This window comes from Antedon mediterranea, chromosome 4 (assembly GCF_964355755.1).
Source record: "Antedon mediterranea chromosome 4, ecAntMedi1.1, whole genome shotgun sequence".
Classification (NCBI taxonomy): Eukaryota; Metazoa; Echinodermata; class Crinoidea; order Comatulida; family Antedonidae; genus Antedon; species Antedon mediterranea.
The window spans coordinates 32,891,655-32,915,759 of record NC_092673.1 but is presented as its reverse complement, the minus strand read 5'-3'; the positions used below and the strand labels follow the sequence as shown (position 1 = coordinate 32,915,759).

The 24,105-nt window shown below is 32.7% G+C and overlaps 2 protein-coding genes and 1 long non-coding RNA gene across 3 annotated transcripts; all 3 read left to right on the top strand.

Annotated features, from left to right (window-relative positions):
* The first annotated feature begins 3,014 nt into the window (after positions 1 to 3,014).
* On the top strand, positions 3,015 to 7,301 carry LOC140047983 (uncharacterized). The gene is made up of 3 exons (XR_011845011.1): positions 3,015 to 3,040; positions 5,984 to 6,067; positions 7,196 to 7,301. It is a non-coding gene; the product is annotated as an uncharacterized lncRNA (long non-coding RNA).
* Positions 7,302 to 19,167: 11,866 nt separating this feature from the next.
* On the top strand, positions 19,168 to 22,448 carry LOC140047818 (interferon-induced very large GTPase 1-like). The gene is made up of 2 exons (XM_072092852.1): positions 19,168 to 22,286; positions 22,436 to 22,448. The coding sequence occupies exons 1-2, from the start codon at positions 19,168 to 19,170 to the stop codon at positions 22,446 to 22,448; spliced, it is 3,132 nt and encodes a 1,043-aa protein (XP_071948953.1).
* A 10-nt stretch (positions 22,449 to 22,458) lies between these two features.
* Positions 22,459 to 23,895, top strand: LOC140047817 (interferon-induced very large GTPase 1-like). The gene has a single exon (XM_072092851.1). The coding sequence runs from the start codon at positions 22,459 to 22,461 to the stop codon at positions 23,893 to 23,895; it is 1,437 nt and encodes a 478-aa protein (XP_071948952.1).
* Positions 23,896 to 24,105: the final 210 nt, after the last annotated feature.

Below are 24,105 nucleotides of genomic sequence, written 5' to 3'. Positions count from 1 at the left end.
CGTAAAAACATAACCACATTGATTCCTGGCCATAAGGAATATACTGTGAAAAATTGACCTAGCTAGATTAAACTGATATCAAGATAAGGTCAGAAAGCGATAAAACGCATAGTGATACCGGACCGACAGACAGACAGACAGACAGACAGACCGACAGACAGACCGACAAACAGACAGACAGACAGACAGACCGACCGACCGACATAGTGAACTATAGAGTCGCTTTCACGCGACTAAAAAACCCGACGAATTAGTTTCATGAAATGTACGTTGCGTTGAGATTTTATAAAACAACACATTGTTAAGAGCCTGTTGGAAAATAGAAAATCATAATGGCCTTATTATTAAGCTACTTTTGTAAGTGTTATATTAGAACCAGTACTGATTATTTTCGAATATGAATGCGATTGAGAGTCAATTGAATAATGTATATAATACCCGATCACAATTGATATGCGTAGGTGTTATACTTGGATATGTTAATGGGTCATTATTATTTCTTATATTCATTAATGATATTAGTCTAGCATGTAACCATGTAGACATGATTATGTATGCAGATGACACAAATGTGTTTTATAGTCACAATGATATTACTCAAGCTTTTGATACAATGAACCAGGAGTTATCTATACTTTCGGACTGGTTTATTGCTAACAAATTAACGCTAAATGTAAACAAATCAAAATATGTTATATTTAAGGCTAGAAATAAGTCAGCTGACACTATCTCACTAGAATTTAGGATGGGAAATGAATGTATAGTAAAAGCTACTGAAGTTAAATTTCTAGGCTTATTTCTGGATGAAACTTTATCGTTTAATTTTCATGTAAATGAGGTAGCAAACAGTATTTCTAGAATAATTGGTGTCTTAAACAAAGTGAAATCTATGTTATCAAGTAAAATCTTTTTAACGGTATACAATGCACTTATATTACCTAGAATAACGTATGCTATCACAGTATGGGGTGCTACTTCTGCTACAAACTTAAACCGTATACATATTCTCCAGAAAAAAGCACTTAGAAATATTTGTCATGTTCATTTTATGCATCCTTCTCATCCACTTTTTATTTCGACCCAAACATTAAATATTGTTGACCTTTATACAAAACACACTGCTATATTTATGTATCAATATAAACATAATCTATTACCTGAATCATTTAATAACTTATTTAGTACACCTGCCTCATTCCATAATTACTCAACTAGAAACAGGTCAAACTACTGTCCACAACTAAAACGCACCAAAGTCGGACAGCAATGTATTTCCTACCAAGGAACACATATTTGGAACAATTTAACAGACTATATAAAACAATCCCCCACTTTAAGTTTGTTTAAACAGAGATTAAAGCAATATTATAACAATAGAAATATTTAAGTTAAGTAAATCACATTATATTATTTTGGTTTGTTCTTTTTGTTTGTACTAATTGTTTGATCTTTTTGTTAGGGTTACATGCTTAAAGCACTTGTGCTTATTTTGTATCCCATTCCATTATCTTATTATTTGTATTGTATTTGTATATGTTTTTATTTTGATTATGGAATAAAAATGTCGATGAATTGAAATTGAAATTGTCTATAAATACATGCATTCTACACTGCGCGTGCGTGTTATCATGTGTATTGTATATTTCGGACCAATAGCTGTTAAGCTGGAATTTCCAGTAAAGCTAAAATCAATAGAAAAAAAAACACCCCTATGAACTAGTTCTGTAGTTGGTTACGTACATAAAATGTATAGTTACTTAAAAGGTCACAAGATAACTAAGCAAGGTGGTATGTGAGGTGAAAATTTAAAAAATATATATAAATAAATACTAAAGCAATATTATAGGCGTACTGGGCAATGTAAAAACAGTAACCATTGGTGGCCACTAAACTCAACAAATCATATACCCACTAATACGCATCTTAGTTTTATTGTAACGGTTGACTTTTCAACACAATACTTGTGTCAATGGACATTTCATTCCTGTAGCTCCAATAAGGATGCTGTACGCCCAATTTTATGTTTTTTTTTTACTAATATAACCATTAAATGAAATTTTTCTTTAGAATTTAGCAATTTTCAAAATAAAGAAAATCATTATTACCTTTCAAAGAAAAAGCGACTGAAGTCGATACGTAAGCTTATATTGAGATCACTTTTGTTACCTGAATTTGAATGCGATCAATATATTCCACCATTAGGTAGTTGGATATTGAGGCCTAGTAAATGTTAAAATGTCCTTTTCTTGTATCTGTTGCAATCAAAATAGGACAATTAATGCATAGAAGACAAATATTAATATAATACATAAATCCTATGTTGATTATGCTGTTCCAACATAAGTTTATACAACACAAAACGGGCATGTGTAATTTATTATTATTAGGAAAATATTTCATTTATCAGGCAAAACAAAACTCTTTGTAGTTTAGTATACACATTTTTATATTAAATAATATGTTATTGTTTCTGCATCCTCTTTTTTGCTGTTTTTACTGCTGCTTGGTATTTTATTAGTAAATTTTCATTTTAAAATTAGCATGTTATTTTTCTACTGTTTACTTTTGATTATAATTTTAGTATTTAAACTTAATATTAGATGTTTTCTATAAAATAACAATAATTTAATTTAAAAATTGCAATGTATTGTATGTGTGTACAATCATCCACGTTTAATATAATACTCAATAGGCCTATGCAGAATAATCAATATTATAGCTGTCTTCATATTCAAAGAAGTTACCATGACAACATGGCTAAAGACTACTAACAATCGATTGCAATTTATGCAAAGATAATGTTCGTTGTTTAGCAACTCATTGAAAAAATGTGTATATGTGACGTCAGACTGTAGAACGCTATGGTTATGCAAATCATTACTAAAAGCCCTTTTGCAATTTTAACCAATTGCTGCAAAGTTAGAATTTCCATAAATTGAACGAATAACAACGAGCCGTCACATTGCGGTACGTTTTGATCAGACAACATGACGTACTTTGATAACCGTCGTGGCTGTGTAATTTCGGACAAAATTTAAAGGTTTGTATTATTATTTATTGAACTATGTGTGCAGGCAGTTTCAGAAATGCAGTAGGATCTATTGATATGTAGCCATACAGTTTTGTTGATTTCAAATGTTTGAGGTTTCTTTAATAATTCATTAGGTATTATAGAAAATACTAAAGAAAACTCAAATAAACCCAATGAAACATTTTTTGTTGTATTTGTGGGTGTGTTATATCATCAACAATGCCTTACCTCAGCCCTAACTAATGGTGGTGATCTTGAAATTGTACCCGATCACAATGCCTGGATGTAGGCGGGTGTGTTAATTGAAAAATATTATAGCTTATTAATACATTTATTCTAAACTCAACTTTCTACACACGTTTCATGTGTAATTTTAGGCATGTAAAATTTCCCACGCGCGCGGAGTCCACGTAGCGTTAAAAACATTTCCGCGTGGATTATGTTTATCTAGCATTTTCTAATATTTCTAACAAATTTGAAACCATTTCGACTTAATATCACGTCATAGGCCTACGAGCACGTCGAATTAGGCAATTCGCGTGCGTTTTGACGAAAAAACTGTGAGAGTTTCTAAAATAAACGTTGAAATTCATTTTTATTACATATTCTCGAAGGTGATCAGTTGTAGGTATCGGATCATGCATCAATACAGCTAACCGGACATGCTGACGTCATCGTATGGTCACTCGAATATGAAATATAGGATATTTGTCTCTTTCTTCATAGCTCATCACATTTATTAAGAGCGCATCTCCACATATTCGAATTCCAATCAATCAATTTTATTTCGCATGATTTACCATTTTTAACATTTTGAAGACGTCACCAAAAGCGTGAATTACCTGGGTTATTTATTTTCATCATTACAGTAAATTATAATATGTTATAGCTCCTCAGAATTAAAAGTGATACTTGTGAATAAAACATTTTCTGGAAGCTGTTGAATTTTAGATACGAATTCATGTACAAATTTTGCACATCGGATATTGTAACGTCATCATATGTAAAGTTGAATTATAAAAGTCGTACTGTATTTTCATCTTCTGCTTCATAGCTCATCACATATAAACAAGCGCGCATCCATATTCTACGTATATCCAAATTTCTTCAATTTTAATAAGTTGTTTTTATTTTATTTTTTGTTTTATTCAGTCAAAACCAACAGCGATAAATACCGCCACTAACAGGTTTGAAACATAAAACAATACAACATCAAAAACGGTTAACAATAAAATACAGATATATATAAAAACATAGATCAGGATGCCATAAACAATTTCATTTTAAAATGTATAATATTAATCAAACAGGTTATGCAGGCTGTTTAAGAAGTGAACACATAATCTTCCTCTTAAAATCACCAAGCCTATCATTAAAAATATCAATATGATTATTAAATCTGTTACTCAGATAATTCCCTTTCAAATTGCTATCTACGTGTTTCATGTAATGACGTCATCATGTTAAAAATTAGAATAAAAGGCGGGTCCCGTTTTTTTCACCTATGCTGCACTGTAGTATGTATACAGTATGTGTATGCTGTATATACACTTTGACACAAAATAGAAAGCACACTAACAACATTTTATTTTCTTCAGGTCACAATGACATAATCTTTTTTCTGTACGCAATATTCTAACGTATGACGTACACATAGCATTTGCGCGGCGGATAACCTAATTCGTCCATATTGATGAGTTCAAATCTAGTTAACTGAGTAATCTATATATAAATTAAATAAATAGGCGCGAGCACGATGGAAAAACTTCGGTATAAATCTCCGCCTTGGATACCTACCTTATCTATCTTAGATAACCTCTACTATTGTTTTTATTTGTGAAAAATTAATGTATTATAATACACTACATCTACCTAAAGAAAAAAAATGGTGAACAAAATTAGATTTGTAAAAAATGCGTTTTAACAAAGATATAGGCATATTAACCAAATCATATAGGCCTATATTTTCAATATTTGACCTCAAATTCCTCGTTTTCATATTTTCCCACTTTCTGACCACATAACTCAGTAATGCCTTGTTCAAATTTAGTCAATTTTTACAAAAGATCGTTCACACAATTGTATTTTGCATTGCAAAACAATAGTTAATTTTTCAAAACCAACAAAAAACCTAAAAATATGTTTTATATAGGCCTATATAGTAGTGATTTTTTTTAAAGAATGGCTAGAGGAGAAAATGGCCAGATCTTTTGCCTATTTTTTGGTTAAAAAGTCTATTAATGATTAGATGACCATTGAGCTCAAATTAGACCTAAAAATGTTGTTTTACTATGATTTATTGTTAAAATCAATTTTTGTTTAGTTTTCAATTGTTTCACTCAGGGGTAGAAGCTAGTTTTCACTATACAGTACTAGTATAGGCCGATAGCTTGCAAGTTTTACCTTAATGCAACAAAGCGACGTTTACGGTATGGGAACATTGTAACGACTTGTATCTCTCTGCATGTATATGATATGCACGTATAAATAGCACATTGAAGTTTTGATATTTGATATGAATGCTAATTAAGAAAATAATCGGCAAATACAATTCCTCTGTCCAGTAATGATCTGATTGGCCAATAAAGTATAGCTGAAGGTACAGTACTACCAATTTTTGAATTTAGAGGAATTGCGGCAGATAACACTATGAAGATTTAAAACCCTCTTTGCAAAAAGACAGTGTACTGCTATTGTTGAAGAAAGTTCATAGTCAAGAGACAAGAAACTGCTGGTTACCGGCATTTTAGTGTCGCTATACTATGAACTCTTGAGTATGAGAATCAGTCCAATCGGGTGGACTTTTCTTAAGCACTTGGTAGAAGAGTATCGAGTAGGAACATAAGCATAGTTATTATAACATATTTGTGAGATGGCAGATAGGAGATTTCTCTCAATCGAGGGAAATATTATTTATTTACATGTATACGTTTGTTTTTCCTTTTATTGTAGATCCGTTATTATTTTCTTAAATTTCCAAAGCGTTTCTACCATGATTCTGGAAGACCTTTCCGCAGTTTGGTATGCAATTATCTTGTAAGTATTGTAACTCCACACTGTGAAAAAATAATTTGTTTTATTGTCTTTTTGAGTTCCCCACTTTTATTTGATCATCATTAACATTTTTTCATTCATTTTATGATTTTTACATTTATACATTATCTAATCTAATTCATCATAATTACAGTATTGGTTTATAACATTCTACATACAAAGGATAACCAAACTATTTGCAGTATAGGAATGTAGAAACATCTATGTATAATACAACATATATATTTATACCTTATACTAATTCATGATAACATTATTGTAATCTTTTCTTCATTGAAACTTATTCATCAAATTATCTAGTTTTGTTTTTATTTTCAATTTATAAATTTATAGATCACCAAAATGTTAGTTTCAACTGTGATTAACGTATTTGTTTGCCATTCTACAGTTATTAACACATCTCATGATCCATATATATTTTTAAAAATGTATATATTATTAGCATGTGGATGCATATATATATATAAACAGATATTTAAAAACACTGCATGCACAAATACATCTAAAGTGGGTTGTGCTAATATCTCTCATCAAACCTGTACTGATAGACAACTTAAATCCGTAAATAAAACAAAACAAACTTTGTCCTGACCAGCATTATCTTTGGGGTGCCTCTGTCTTGGTTGTTGTCTCTGAGCACCCGGTCGTCTGTGGCAAGGCAAATGTGTATCCTGCTCCTTTGTTTGGTCACCTAGGTAGGGGTCCGGGACCGCGACAGAACAAGAACGGATGGGGACCCTCCAAAGAAATTGCATTTTTTTTGTCAGGCATTTGTATGATTTGTTTTTATTTTTTTGAATGTGCCTTGAGCACTCTTGAGTGGTATGTGCGCTATAAAAATCCTGTTATTATGTTATTATGTTATATGGCATGGTTACATTATTTTAATTGTCATGTTAATTGGACGTTAATAGGTCTTGTCTGCTTACAATCAAGGTATCACTGCTCTGCAATTAAGAATCAGTAGGCAAAATTGTCCAACCACGTCAGCCTATCTTACCATCTAATACTCAATTATCGGCATGTATAGCCATTTCTAAAAATGTTTTTTCGTTAGTTTATTTTCTTTTGTTAAGGTAAAATTGAATAAATTGAAACATTTTCTTGTAGGTTTGCTATTCTAGCGTCTTTCCTTTACTTTGTCCTTAAAAGATTTATAGCACGTCCGATGGCTCTATTTGGTATCATTGGGCTTTATGCAGTCACTGCCTGGGGTATGTATAACCATTTTAATGACTGCTTTTATATAACAACAACACATTCTTTTTCAATAATAATAATTTGTAATGTAAGGTATATTTTAACATTTATAAATTAAAAGATGTTTCTTTGATTTATTAACTTTTTTTATAGGTTTTTATTACTGCTGGACGCAGTACAGAGATCTTGATGAAATACAGACTAGCGTAGAGCTGTTATTGGTATACATTGGATATACGACTGACCTGGATCGGTACCTCAATTGTAAGGAGTGACATCTTGGTAAGATAGTTTATTTTATGCTGATGATATGGTCCTTTTAGCACCCTCTAACACTGTTTTACAGAGTCTTATCGATGAGTGTGAATATTTTGATAAAAGACCAGACCATTTTATATAATTCTAAGAGTATGTGTATGACATTTTATCCTTATCATTTTAAACATGTTGTCTCCTTATGTGGCAATCAACTTTGTTTGCAATATTACTTACCTTGATCATTTTTTATCTTTTAATCTTTCGGATAATGGTGTTATTTGTAAACAGTACCGTACTTTATGTATATGCTATAGTAGCAACTTTGCCAGGCCAAAGACATTTTAAGCTAATTACCGTATTTATTCGAATAAACGCCCTGCTTTGAATAAAATCCTTGAACATCAATTTACCAAGCATTGTTATACACTTTTTACTGTATTTTATCACTTTAATTGTGTTGTATTTATGCATATCTCCGGGGTATTTATTTGATTATACATGTTACTATATTAAAGTAAAAAAAAAATAAACGCCTCCTCTGAAAAAACACCTCTCACAAATAAACATGTATTAGGTATGCCTAATACAACAGTAGATTTACATCTTTCACACACAGACTAACTAGACATGGGTCAGCTTGCCTGTCAAGACCTGGCAAGTCAATAATTATTCATCATTTACAAAAACGTAAACAAAATCAATAGACCACTAATTTTATAAAACAAATATCCAAATAACATTGAACATGATGCATATACTTAGTATCACCCGCTACTATTATAACCATGAAGAAAAGCAGAGTTGAAAATCTAAAGTAGTTGCTGTAAAAAAATCCACGTATGGTAGTCCTTTGTTTTAAAACATCTGTGCCTACATGCCTACCTAGTTTTGTTATTATTTCTTTCTAGGTATTGCTGCTATTTTATCATTGTTGCTACTCATCACCGTTTGTCTATGCAAACAAAATAGGATCGATACTGGCATGAAACAAGAGGGTAACAAGTAAGAAATCATGTATCTATATATAAATTATGGTTAAATCTGACATAGGCGAGCAAAATGCAAAAACTTCGGTACAAATCGCCGCTACGGATACCTACCTTATCTATCTCAGATGTACCGCGAAACGATAACATTAGTTTTCACATCGACGCTATTGTTCCATATTTCTGTTTATTTTAGGAACGGACCGCGCGTGTGTGAAGGTACAATAAAAAATTAAAATTATACTGCAAATTAAATATACGCCATAAAGAATTGGAATATATTGTGGGAAAAAGTATCATAAAATTACATAGGGAGATTTGATGATAAGACATTTTGAAATCGAGTGAAATCCCGATAGTTGATTGAGTAAGCTGTCAGGAATAACTATAGGCTATCTGTGTCCCGTTAGGACCGAGATGTCTGCCCATGTTGCAAGCCGTAATGTCTTCTTTCTTGGGCCCACTCTGTCATGGCAGTTAGTTTCAAAAGATGTTTAAATTAAATAATATATTAATAATTATTAGGATGGTATTTATTTGAATAAACGCCTCTCCAATAAAACATCACTTTGAATAGTAATCATTATACTATTTGTAGTAGAATTAATCGCACTGTTATCTACAATTTACCAAGCATTTGTTATTCTTTTTTACCGCTTTTCATATCTATTAAAGGATTTCATTTGATTATAAATGTTACCATATTATTAAAACTAAAAAATTTAACATATATCCCTTGAATAAGCACCTCCCTCAAAGGAACTCCGCCTCCCCAAAGGGCCCTACCAAACAATAAAAACTATACTTTAAAATGTTATTAATCATCTAAAACACTGTGAAACAAAGTAGTTTAGTTTTACGAATGTCAAGCATTTTCAATAATTCCGAGAACCATCGTCTACACTTTCTAGAGTGGGAGCTAGCGAAGCGAGCTCACCCTCTACTTGGTTTAATTTAGCTATTAGCACTACTTAATTTTTTACTCTTTTCTTCAGTTTATCTTACCAATATTGAATTGTATCGATCTCCTCTAATGTATTTATGTGTTTGTGTCTGTTCGTGCATGATATTTCAAAAAGTGAAAAAATTATTTGTGGATAGGTAGCCGCTTACAACGTAAAAGACTACAAAACGGAAATAACACTCACATGTAAGCCTGTATTGTGAAAAATTGTCCTTCGTCGAGTGCAGACGTGTTTGAGCGGAGCTCTCACACGTATACGTTTTCAGATACAGTACTCGCTTACCTGTGATAGCATGTTGCAAGGATAAGCTACTAACTGCATGAGACCTGTATACCTACCTGGATAGTGAACATATCGGTTGCATTAAATATAAGTACACTTTTGTTATTTATTCTAACTAAACATCTACAATGGCCAACGTGGAAAACAATGAGCCAAATATTTCTAATTTAAATATTAGCGCCGTTGAACCGAACACCTGGCTGTCGACACTCATCAAGTCAATCATGGGCTGCAAAACCATTGCTGATATTAAATCAACATTATGCGACGCAGTCACCAAGATTGTCTCCTTGGAAAAAGACATTACCATCCTCAATCTTGAAATCATCGGTTTACTAAAAGAACTGAAGAATTTGCACGCCGATATGCAGGAAAATTCTGATTTCATGGATGTTATTGTTAAGCTGAAGGATATTGCTGAGGATACGCAGCAATCCACTACGGAATGAATAGAAGAGATACGCGACAAAATCGACAACCTAGAAGGACGTCAACGCCGTAACAATCTGAGGTTTACTGGCATACCCGAACAAGCGGAGGATAGCGAAGGTACTGTTAATTTCCTTTCCTCATTTATTTCCAATACCACCGGCATCAAAATCGCTAATGATGATATACAACGAGCCCATCGAGTTGGACCACGTAATACCACCAGGGATAAACCGAGACCACTTGTTGCATACTTTCTCAGATATTCCACTAAAGAAAGAGTACGCAAGGCAGCTCCAAAAGTGAGACCTAAATTTAAGGATAATAACATCTACGTAAATGATGATTTTACCAGCAGAGTGATAAGTAGAAGAAAGACCTTGTACTCATTGATGAAATACCTGCATTCCAACAAAGTAAAGGCCTGGCTCCACCTTGACAAGTTGCGTTACATAGATGCAAATGGTTATGTTCGCACATTCATCGACATGGATCATCTTGCCAAATACTACCCGAACCTCAAAGAAGCACATGCCCCCGAAGCTACTGAGTAATTCTAGTCGTCGCAATAATTAACTTTACATTGACTCTACTTACCGTCAACCGAAATATTACCTATAATTAATTTTTATTTCAAGAATTGTTTATTTTGCTTCTCATTAATTATGTATTAATGTATACAGTCTCATGCATGCTTATTGCTGTATTTCTTTTTTAGATAACGTTTTACTCAGCTATTGTTAATGAATGTTAATTATCTTCACTTACTTCTTTTTTATGACTTTAATGTGAACTCTGAACTTACTAACAACAATGATATTTCTAACATAACCTTTAATCCAGTTAATTACAATGAAAATGACAAATATGATGAATCTTTTGATCAACTAATTAATAATCTCAATTCACAGTCAGTTACCCTAGTTGAATGCAGCTTTTATGATTATTCACAATTGAATTCTAAGTTTAATACATCCTTTAATACTAAACTATCTCTCCTGCATCTTAATATTAGAAGTATTACGCATAAAGTTAATGATCTCGAATGCCTTTTGAATTCAATTATTAACAAATTTTCCATAATCGGTATCAGTGAAACATGGCTTAATGAAAACTCCCCTATTCCTTTCATTAATAACTACTCCTTCTTTGCAAGCAATAGAAGCACTAATCAAATTGGCGGAGGAGTTGCATTTTTTATACGTAATGATATTAGCATTACAATTCGAAATGACTTAAAATTACCAGACGACCTTTCCGAATCACTTTTTGTTGAGATTGAAAATTCAAAGACAAAAAATGATATTATAGGCATTATTTACAGAGCCCCCTGTGGAGGGCTAGATTCTTTTATTAAATCCATTGATAATGTATTAACCCAAATTAACAATGAAAACAAAAATTCGTTGTCGACACCACGAAGTGACACTAACCGCGTAATTGATAAAAACAGCGTTTCGAGAAAAACGCGATTGAAGAAACGAGCTTCACAAAACACACGATTTCGTCCTCAAAAAAATGTCACTAAGATTTTTAATTTACATACATACAAGGTTAGACAATCCAGCTACCCATTACTTTAATTTAATTTTAATCATATTAATTAATTACCAAGTAAATTAAAGTTAAACTTTAGTGTCACTTCGTGAAACCGAAAAATTCATTTCCCTACTTAGTTTACGCTTACGAAGTGACACTAACGCAGTTAGTGTCACTTCGTGAAACCGCAAATTCGATTTCACCGCGTATTTCTAGTGCGTTGGAAGTGACACTACTGTGTAATTCATAGCTTCCCAATGCAATGATCTTACATCATAACAATTATGTATGGTCCTTGATAAGTGAACACTATTATATATACATTACAAACATGCATGTCTCCTTTAAGCCCTGCCTGCACTATCCAACTTGCTTCATCTTCCATTTCCATCAAATTTTTGCTCAAGAACCATCTCTTCCTTATTTATTACATGGCCATTTCCTCTGAGATGGCCATTTAATGTATTGTTTTCATTGATTTCCCTTTTGATTCTATTCATTTTTCCATTATTTTAGTTTGTTAGTTTTCATAAATTCTATTTTTTTTTATTTAATTTTTAATTGTTGTATGTTATTGTCTTATCAAATTGCATTTTTGTGAGGTTCTCTCTATCTAATGATCACCTTCGACTGGAAGGACCACCCTAGTAAAATATTGTTGAAATAAACAAAATCAAACTTAATGTGACCAACATTAATTTGATGTGCTTATATGGACACAATGGCATAATATCACTCCATATTTGGGCACATCAAACTTTTTTTGTCAAACTAGTTTGATAGTGCAGAAAGGGTTAGGTTATTTATAAATGAAACAACCACATCAAATAAATCTAAAAACATAGTTTGACCTACTTTAACACTTTTAATAAAAACATCAAATTACATAGACATATAAATAGGCCTATCTGGAATGTACAGTAAGCATAATGTACATATTCATATTTTTTTTCCATATTATTAAATATTATTATTTATTTTTTCAACATTGAACGATTAATAATTCAGTAATACAATTGGTATTTCAGCCAGTATTAATTTATATCAAAAATTATTCTCTATTGTTATAAATCATTAAATACTTAATCAATGTCGTTACATTATTAGTCGCGTGGAAGCGACTCTATAGTTCACTATGTCGGTCTGTCGGTCGGTCCGGTATCACTATGCGTTTTATCGCTTTCTGACCTTATCTTGATATCAGCTAAGTCAATTTTTCACAGTATATTCCTTATGGCCAGGAAAAAATTACGCGGTCTACGTACGATTTAACGAAATCACGTTTGTAATCATATCTTCACAACCATGAATCACAATTAAATAAAATTTGGTACTCATAAATTTCAGGGCATAAATCATCATATGGCAATACAATTACGTGCGTAGCGCATGTAACGCATGCGTACGCGCGCTTAAAATTTTCAAAATTTATTTTCGATGAAATAAAAGTACGTTTCAGGCAATTTTAAGCGTTTACAAAATTGCCATGAGTCACAAAGCCACAAAGTTACGCGCGCACGCGCATTTAAAATTTTAAAATGCGCAAAATTCATTTTTAATCAACTTTCTACGCGTTTCTTGTCATTTTGAGCATATCAAAAATTCCCATACGCGCGCAAATTTTTACGCGCGTGGTGCGCACGTATCGTTAAATACATACTTTTTTCGCGTGATTTATGTTTTTGCAGCCTTTTCTAATAATTTTACCATCTTTTAAACAATTTCGACTTAAATTACGTCATACGAGCACGTCGAATTGGATAATTTGCGCACGTTTTTGATGAAAAAGTTAAAAAATTCGTCAAAATTATGCCTTTTTAGTCGCGTGGACGCGACTATAGTTCACTATGTCGGTCGGTCTGTCTGTCGGTCTGTCTGTCGGTCCGGTATCATTATGCATTGTAGCACGCGACTTAATGGCTGTTGGCCTTGTTTTTTTTCTATTACCAGTATGCTTTTTAATTTATTCAATCCATTGTTCTGTGATGTACACATCATCTAAAATGCTCATATAACATGCTCATATAACATAAACACTTGCTACAGGCTGCCTACATACACCTCCCCCATTTTTAAACCTTGAACTTGATACCTTCTCCCTTAAATTGATGTAGATAGATTGCTTGTTGATCGAATTTCGGTTGTTCCCCCTTATTTACTTGAAACTGTTCTGAAAAAAAAAAACACATTTTAAAAATAACAGTGCTTTCTTATTGTTAAAAATCAAGCAGAGTAGTTTAGCCTAGCTAAAGAGTCTACTCTAGCCAAGTAGTAGTACTACTACTACTACTATTCCCTGGGCATACGCATACTCTAGTTTGTTGGGCCTAGGCTAGGCTTAGAGGACCTAACTAACTAGGCCTACTAACCAATGTTAATGTACGCCAGGCCAGATGCTAACCTAGGTAGATCTGGGCAAGCTAGCTATGCCTAAACGTCACAGTAATGTAATAGGTCTAGGCCTACCTACTATGCCTAGCTAGTAGTAGGCTAAAGTGTGTCAAATTACTGTTTTATATTAATTATAAAATAAATATATAATAGGCATCGACATGAGGAATACATGAGCAGACTAAAATTCTTTAAATAAACTAATTAACTTACCGTCTTTCTTGATGAAATGCAATGTTGTGGAGTGTGCGTCCAGATCCTCCTAGCTAGGCTGTAGGCTAGGCCAAAACAGTAAACAAACGCGCAAAATTCATTACCAGTGTGGCGCTCGCAAGCAGCACATACGGGTATTTAATAAATAGTTTCACTTCGTAAAAACGCAAATTCCATATGATGGTGTTTTTTGATATTGTCTAATTAATGTAATTAGTTAATTAATGATATTTGAATGTTTAAATTTTGTGAAAACATAGAGTTTGATATACATAATCAAAATATGGAAGAAAAAAATTTTTCAAAAATTCCAGATTTTTAGGTTAGTGTCACTTCGTGATGCCGACGACGAAGTGTCATCTCATGGGAGACTTCAATATTGATTTATTAAAATTCCATAACCATAAATTAACAAACACCTACCTAAATACTTTAATTTCCCATTCTTTTTTCCAACTATTTCAAAACCAACTAGGATTAATTAAACTTCGGCCACCTTGATTGATCATTTTTATTCCAAACAATCTAACTATAAAATAGTTGCTGGTGTTTTACTTAATGATATCTCCGACCACCTTCCTATATTTCAGTTCATTGATCAAGAAAATAATGATCAAAACCTTGATGATAATAGCGCCAACTATTCATATCGTATAAACGACCTAAATGCCTTATCGATTGATTTAGAAGGTGAAGACTGGTCTATGATCTTTGATTGTGACCCAAGATTGAGTTTTGATATATTTATTGAAAAATTTACAAATATCCACTCCAGACACTTTGTTAAAAGTAGTATAAAATAAAAAAAAAAGGTTTAAACAACCATGGATGTCATCTGCTCTCTTAAAATGTAGTTCACGGAAACATAAACTCTATAACAAATATGCACACACGTAGTAATAATGACAAACTAAACTATACACAATATAATAATATTTTCACTAATCTTTGTCGCACTGCTAAAAAGAATTATTATACTTCCCAGTTTGATAGATATAAAGGTAATCTGAAGAACACATGGCTTGTAATAAATTCTGTTTTAAATAAAGGTAATAATAATAACAATCACCCGAATCTAATTAAAGACGGTGATAATATTTACAAAACTCAAAAAGAGATATGTGAATCGTTTAACAACTATTTTTCTACAATTGGTCCTAATCTTATTAATAGTATGCCAACTAATTTAACTTATCCATTATCTTATCTTCATTCTGCGTTTGCCAACTCATTTTATATTAGCCCAGTTTCAATTGATGATGTTAACCTAACTATATACAATCTAAATTCTAATAAAGGGTCTGGATCTGACGGTATTAATGCTCGTGTCTTAAAATCTGTATCTCCCTTAATCATCCACCAACTTACCCATTGTAAATTCATCTTTTTTATCTGGCACTTTTCCAACACACTTAAAACTAGCTAAAGTTGTGCCCATTTTCAAGAAAGGTGAACGAAGTCAATTATCTAATTACCGGCCAATATCACTACTTTCAGTCTTTTCCAAAATTATTGAAAAACTCTTGTATTCTAAACTTTCTGATTATCTCACAAAAGTTGATATACTTAAAAAAAGCCAATATGGTTTTCGAAAAAATCACTCTACATCCCATGCCGTTTTAGATCTTATTAATAATATTACAAATTCATTAGAATCAAAAGAAAATTTATTAAGTTTATTTATTGATCTTTCAAAGGCCTTAGATGTTATTAATCACGATAATTTAATTAAAAAACTTGAGTGCTATGGAATTAGTGGTATTTCATTGAATTGGTTTAATAGTTATTTGAAAGATAGAAAACAATATGTTGCATTAGGATCTTGTACATCGTCGACGATGGATATTACTTGCGGAGTGCCACAGGGATATGTGCTTGGGCCATTGCTCTTCCTTATTTATGTTAATGATCTGGCTAATGTCAGTAACAAAATGCAAGTAATATCCTTCGCCGACAAAACCACCTTATTTTACTCTAATTCAAATATTGATTTATTATCTACTACATTCAATGATGAATTAACACAATTTTGTGACTGGTTTATTTCAAACAAATTACTTATTAATACTCTTAAAACAAATTATTTAATTTTTCACAATTCTCAACGTAAACTAAAAGTTGATAACCTAAATATACTTCTTGACGGAATTCAAATTGAGCGTAAAACTGAAACACTTTTTTTAGGTGTATATATTCCTTTTGCTAGACTTAATAAAACTAAAAATATTTATAAATATATCAGGTCCTAATTTGTGGAATCATATCCCGTCAAATATCAAAACGTCAATATCATTATTTACTTTCCGAAAAAAGAATCATTATATATCTAAATATTATACTGCTTAATTAATATGCTTATTATCATTATTTATACTCATATACTATTTATGTTTACACAAAATATTAGTTGTTGTTTATTATTGCAATCTTTAATCTATACTATATATAATGTATATATAGGCCTAGTATATACTATATATATACATAAATTATATGTATACATATTTTTGTCATTTACCAATATCGGTATTTATTTCATTTATATCATGAAACGATTGAAATATAATTTAAATAATTTTGATAAAGAAGATGTTAGTTATGTTATTATACTGTAATTTTTTATCCTAAATTATATAATTATATATTCTAGATTTATTTTTATTTTTTTTAGTAATGTGTTTTGTTGTGGGTCCCTACGAGACAAGTTTTTTTAACTTCTAGAAGGGATCCATGATAATAATGACTACCAATTACTGCTTTATCTATGTTCACTTTAATATCTTTTTTCTATTTTGTATATATTCATTCATTATTATCTAAATAAATATTATCTGAATCTGAATCTGTATCACTCGACAATCCGCGTTAACGTTCCCGAATGATCGCTCAAAGCGACGCATGCGCAGCAAACAAAGGCGAGATCGGAACAAAATAACATGTAAAGAAAATCATCGGAATTCATGAAAACTTTCTGTATCTCCTGTCTGACACGTCACCCGGAGCTACAAATTGGAGGGAGGAGAAATGTCCTATCACTGGTCATTTAAGCCGAAATTGTATTTCTTTGTCTGTATTTTGTTTTCGAGTGTGACGCCACTTACAACAAATGTCATCCAATTAAGGACAAGCTACGAATTACGTCATTGTTTGCCGGTTAATCATTACAAATCGCTGTTGCAGAGCACTTAAACGAAAAAGGAGCATCAACAAAAACGTACAACCGATAGAACACGCCACGACATTTTCAAACGTTTCTAATTCAGTACGAATACTATACTTTCAATTAAAAACTAATTACACAGATATCGTCACCGAAACTAAGCATCATCATGACATGGTCGTCTAACAAATCCCTATGTCAGACATCTCACAAACATTACTCACTATCCAAGAGCAACACAACACAACCACTCGTACAATAAACTCATTTTATGTATGTATCTCAATTAAAAAAAAAACAACAAAAAACAACAAGAAGTAAAACATATTAATAAAGATGAAAGGGACCTGCAGGAAGCCCCAAGAGGCTTCTCTTTGAGGAATAAATACTTCCATAAATAAATAGACGAATAGACCATGACAGAATTAACAGGGGACGCGCATTGTTAGGGAGTAATATCCTGAACAACCAGATACCAGGTGAGGTTCAAAACAGAAGCAGAATATATTTAAAATTAACATGATCGGCTAAATAAGCCCCAAGAAATGTTGTTTTATTTGCTCTGTTGATTTCTTTATCATCAAATAATACCTTAACTTGATCTATGTCAACTTTTTTTTATACCTCGAAATATTATAAAATTGGTTTTATTTACATTTAATGGCAGTTTGTTACATTACTTAATTTTATCAATTTCGGTATTCACAACAGCGACCAGAGTATTTTAATTGTGAGATAACAAAAAATATTGGTATCATCAGCAATAGAATAAGGGCTAACAGTTTAGAGCAAGTAAAGATATTATTAATGTAAAGTATGAATAAGAGTGGTCCACCATATTCAACATTACGAACTGTAGATTTAGTATCTATATCAAAGTATATTGGTGATCTTCCGAAGACATAGCTCTTGAACAAATTTAAGGCTGTACCTATTATACCGTAATAATCAAGTTTCTTGAGTACCTTGATGTGATCTATCGTATCGAATGCTTTGATAAGATCCACAAATTTACCAAAACCATACTCTCCTTTATCAATGGCATCGAATACCTTATCAATAAGATTGAGAACAGCTATATATGCGGATCTTTGTTTTTGAAAACCGAATTGTGAAGGGTGACTAATTTTAGGTTTCTGTACACAGTTATATATCCTATTATATACAATATGCTCTAGAATTTTGAGGGTGGGAAGCTTTAAAATAGAGTTCGTTATCATTGAGCAAAGTAAGTACTTAGAGAGCGATAATAGCAACCAACTGACAAAACACCAGCAGTACTGTTGTTTATAGTGAACATTTTGTAAAACTACGGTAGTGTTAGTTATTTTAATCGCGTGCAACGCGACTATACAGCTCACTATACTACTATGTCGGTCGATTGGTCGGTCGGTAAACACTAACTTGAGCACGCGACTGCAGCCATCTATATGGCCTTGTTTTCGTTTAAATTAATTAGTTCACGTAACAAAATAAACTAAACACACTTCTTTCCGCCACCACTTGTTTCAACATGGGACAATCCAAAAAGAACTTTGTAATTGCCCTATCTGCTGCAGTTTACAATCTGGTGAGGGTAAGATTATTGTGGTTGGCACCCAGATCGCCGGTTTAGCACGCGAACTTACACACTTTTGTTTTACTTACAGTTCATTTAAGATGGAAGATACATTTGACATACACGAAGATAAATTTGACATACACCAAGTAGTGGAACGTCTAGGACTACTGGAATATTATCCTAGAAAATTAACTCGTGAAGAATTATTTTTAGTTTCTAAAAATGATATTTCATCAGATAAACTCAATGAAGACCCAAGCAAAATACCTTGGTACATGTTGAAAAATCTTATTATGTGTAATTACGAAGGACGATGTTTTGATTTAGAAGAAAGTGAGTCTTTTGAAGGAAATCTGTTTTCACTTTCTTCTGCTATACAAAAAAGTGGGAAAAAATCAAATCATTGTAAAGTTAGTCCAATAGACGCACTAGTAGCTATTTTCTTGTGTTGTGACAACTTTTTAAGACAGGTTTTGATTGAAAAATTGTCAATATGTCAGTTAGCTATGCCACTGCTGATGCCAGTTACGGATGTTAAGGGGAAACAGTGGGAACTGATTGTGTGGGGAATGAGCACAATCACAAAGAAATGGAAAATTAGTTCAGGCTCGTCTTGTGAAAAATCAATGGCGGTTGAAAAGTTACCGATTGTGTCTGCTTTGCGAATAGGAAGACCAAAAATATCCAAATCTAAAATTGTTAATTGTGTCATCATTGGACAGAATCATGATATTTTCTTTAATTCTGGGTGCAAAGGTGGAAACTTAGAAAGAAAATTATCAGATGGCTTATTAGAAATGGCGTGGTACCTTCCAACACAGAAAGATACAAACACGTTTTCAGATGCATTAACGTTCATGAATTTGCGAGGAAATGCATCCCATTTGCATCTTCAGACACAATTTTTGTCTCAGATATCACTGGTCACTATTGCATTCGTGGCATCTGCTGATATTCATGATCTTGATACTAGGTTACTTGAATCATTACACAAACAAAATGGTCACGTAATTTTCATCTTAGATGAACCTCCTGGAAATGATTTAAAAGATGCGCTTCTTACGATGAAAACAAATGTAAAAAATAAGAAACAAGTTAAATATCTTATGTCATCAAACAAGAACGAGATGCAAATAAGCAGATACATTTGGGATTTGCTTAGAATTAATTTTGAAGGAAGCAATCGGAATGTTGTATGCGATAGGAGTATCGAAATGTACATTGAAGTGGCACAGAAAATGAATTACCACGTTGATGAAAGCGAACAAGATTGTTCAGAGGCAAAACAGAATGCTAAGAAATTGCTTGAGCACGTTAAATTACAAGGGAAAATAAACGAGCTGCCTTTGCAGATGAAAACATTACAAATTGCAGAGACAAAGAAAGAACAGTATCGATTATTAAGAAGAGGAAATGCGCAAGTGGAAGAATACGTTGATAGACGAAAGAAAGAAATACTGGACCTACGTCGTAAACAATTAGACAGTCACCAACACAGACCTGAGAGTTGCGCATATACGATGTTCAGAAGCTCCTTCACAACCTCGCTAATAAAGAGAAAATATTTCTTTGGGTTTTTTAAGATAATGACTGATAGGTATAGCATCGAAATACTTCAGCCAATACGTGCTGAGTACATCAAAAAATGGAGTAGGTTATGCGACGAAAGAAAAAGCACATCAAAAACCTCATCAACATTAATGAAAGATGAACTTGATAAACTTGAACAGAAACTTTCGGAAACTTCTTTTGGATTAGAACATTTCAATCGAGAAATTGGACAAAATTACGAAATGTCATCAGATTTAAAATTACGCGACACCGATAACCCTATTTTAGCAGAAGTTGCTGCTGAAATGTTACTACATGGATATCCCATTGAGCTACTGGATGGTGATGCAGCCCACGTGCCTCTCACTTGGATTGAAGCCGTGTTCAGTTCTCTTAAGGAACAAATTGGTAATAAAAAACTGTTTGTGCTTTCGGTAATAGGCATTCAAAGTAGCGGAAAATCAACCCTTTTAAATGTCATGTTTGGTTTACAATTTTCTGTTAGTGCAGGCAGATGTACTAAAGGTATATCCGCCCAGTTGGTTTCATTGGATACAAGTTTACCAGAAGAAACACAATGTGACTACATTCTTGTGGTTGACACTGAGGGTTTGCGGTCTTCTGAATTCGCCAGTGATCAACAGACCAACAATCGTGATAATGAACTTGCTACGCTTGTGATTGGTATGTGTGATCTTACCATAATAAATATTATGGGAGAAAACCCAACCAACATGAACGACACACTTCAAATTTATTTTATGAAAATGGAACATATTCGTCAAATCAAACCCAGCTGCTTATTTGTACATCAAAACATCACTGACGTCACAGCATCTGATCTTAATACGACACAAAAAAGACGTATGCGAGAAATGTTGGACAAAATCACAAAAATTGCAGCAGAAGAAGAGAATTGTAGTGAAAGATATAAATGTTTTTCTGATGTCATTAAATTTCAAGAAAACAAACATATCATGTACATTTCCAGCCTTTGGCAAGGAGATCCACCGATGGCGAACCCTATCCCAGGATACAGTAAATGCGTTCTTGAAGTAAAGAAACAAGTCTTGGAAATAATGAGGAATTCCGTACCTAAAACCATAGATGAGTTCACGATATTGTTGCGCGACCTTTGGAAAGCAATATTGTGTCAAGATTTTGTATTCAGTTTCAAAAATTCTCTTGAGATTCAAGATTTTAATGCAATGAATAAAGAATATGTGAAGCATGCCCGCACATTCAGAAGAAACGCACTGGAATATAGCTACAGTCTTCAAAATGAATGTAAAAAACTAACAGCAGAAGAGATCAGGAAAGATGGTAAACACATTTTGAAGAAATACTTGAAGAAATTAGAGGAATCAGACATCGCTAATTTTCAATCAAGCATGGCATCTTATTTTGAAAAAGAAAAGAGGGCATGTCAATGGAAATTTAAAATTGAATCCCAACTTGATGATCTTTGTAAAGAAATTCAAAAGGACCTAAAAGATGAATTTACATCTATTCGGAATAAAACGATTAGAAGAGTTGAGATTGAGGACAACATTAAAAAGCATGAACGAGAGATATATCAAAAAGCCAAGAAACTTGCTGACATGTTTAGAAAGAAACAACTCACTGATGCAGATCTTAAAAGTGAGTTTGCTAAAAATTGGAATACGTGGGTTTCTGACATACCAATAAGTGGTGAACAAGTACATATTAAAGAGTCTTTTGAAGAAATTACTGAAGAGTTTTACATAAAAGACGAAAAATTGATAGTTAACCGTGTACTACAGTCTGACATTTCTAAAAATGTTCTTGAAACAGACTTGTATTTTGACAACGAAAATATGCCATGTCAATCAACAACGTCCGGCCCCACAAATATTGGAAGATATGTGATTCAAGCTAATTGCCAAAAACAGCAAGTTCTAGAAACATTAGAAACCAAAATCGCAAAGCATGCACAGAATGGAAGAAATTACACTAAACAACTTGGATTTGAACTGTTTGAGTCATTATCTTGTAAACTTGGCGAGATAAAAATGGATGAGAACGTTGGCATTACCAAAAAAGCAAACATTCAACTATCTTTATGCAATTTCAAGGTTGCACTACTTCCCAGCTTGGAAAAAATGCAGGAACAATACGATATTGAAAATGATCCTAAAAAATACATGGAGTCTCAAAAAGAAAGATTATGGGAAATGTTCAAAGAAGAATGTAAAGATTTGCACATAGTTGTAAAAGTTGTATCGGCTATATCTCGAGAGTTTGCAGGTGCTATCAAAACAGCAATTTCAGAGAAATGTCAACTTGGAGTAATCGACAATTTAAGATATTCTTCGGGTAAAGGGCTTTCTAGTAAGATGTCTCTCCACGCATGGATGTTGATTGAAATGGCAGAAAAGGGTGATTTCCAATCCTTTGTGCAGTATTTATCTAATCCAATTCAATCCATCAAAACGTTCACCTCTAAACAAATAGAGAAAATATGTTTTCAGGAAAATGACACTTTCGGTAGCTCTGTACTTAAAGAAATATACAATTCTAAAGTTCGTGAAATACTAGCTAGATTAAAGCAGGCTATCATTAATGTAAATGTAAGCGGTATGATTTACCGTGACAGTACCACAATGAAATCATGGTGGTCAATCTTACTCGAATACATTAATGAAGAGTTATGCGTAAAAACAGATATGATGTTTTTTGATGATGAGGCAGAACTGGATTTGAAAGAACTTAGTGATAAATTAATGTTGGAACTAGACAGCGTCGAAGAAACCATAATAAACGCCTACGTTAGTAGACTTTTCAGTGAAATAAGCACATCCTGTTGTGACTTCTTTACAGCTGATCTACTAGCTTGTCAGAATGTGTGTCCATTTTGTAAAGCTCTATGTGAACTTCATGGCAAACATGATCACCATCGTACAGAATGTCACAGACCACAAGGAATTGCTGGATATTTCAACCATTTTTCTAGAAAGCTCGTTACAGATCTGTGCACAACTTCAGTAATGTGTAATCATCGATTTAAAAATTCACACACGAACTTCAAATATATTAATTATAGAGAGTATAAGACTGTAAATGACTACTACGCATCATGGAAAATTGAACCACTTCCAGGCGAGGCAGAGGCGTTCTGGAAATGGTTCATGGCAACATACAATACTGAACTTGCTGAATACTACAATGCTAAGGAAGCTGATATCCCAGCCGGATGGAATGATATTACAATGGAAGACGCGAAGAGAGATATGAGAAAATGGTACGACATTTGAATAACCAACAAATTGATATAAGAGCGATTGATAAATTGCGACTATTCCTCTAGGCTCTACTGTTAATGGACGTGCAATTGTACAGTACCAACTTCATTATTATATGTACACTTTTGTACGGGACAGTGGCATGTAGGCTTTCCATGGCATTTTGAATATTACACTGTTGTATAATAGGTATTTTGCTAGTTTTTTGAAGATTGTCTAAAA

What these genes read in the sequence shown, in the direction of transcription:
- LOC140047818 (XM_072092852.1), top strand. Translation starts at nt 19,168, where the DNA reads ATGGAAGATACATTTGACATACACGAAGATAAATTTGACATACACCAA.
- LOC140047817 (XM_072092851.1), top strand. Translation starts at nt 22,459, where the DNA reads ATGCCATGTCAATCAACAACGTCCGGCCCCACAAATATTGGAAGATAT.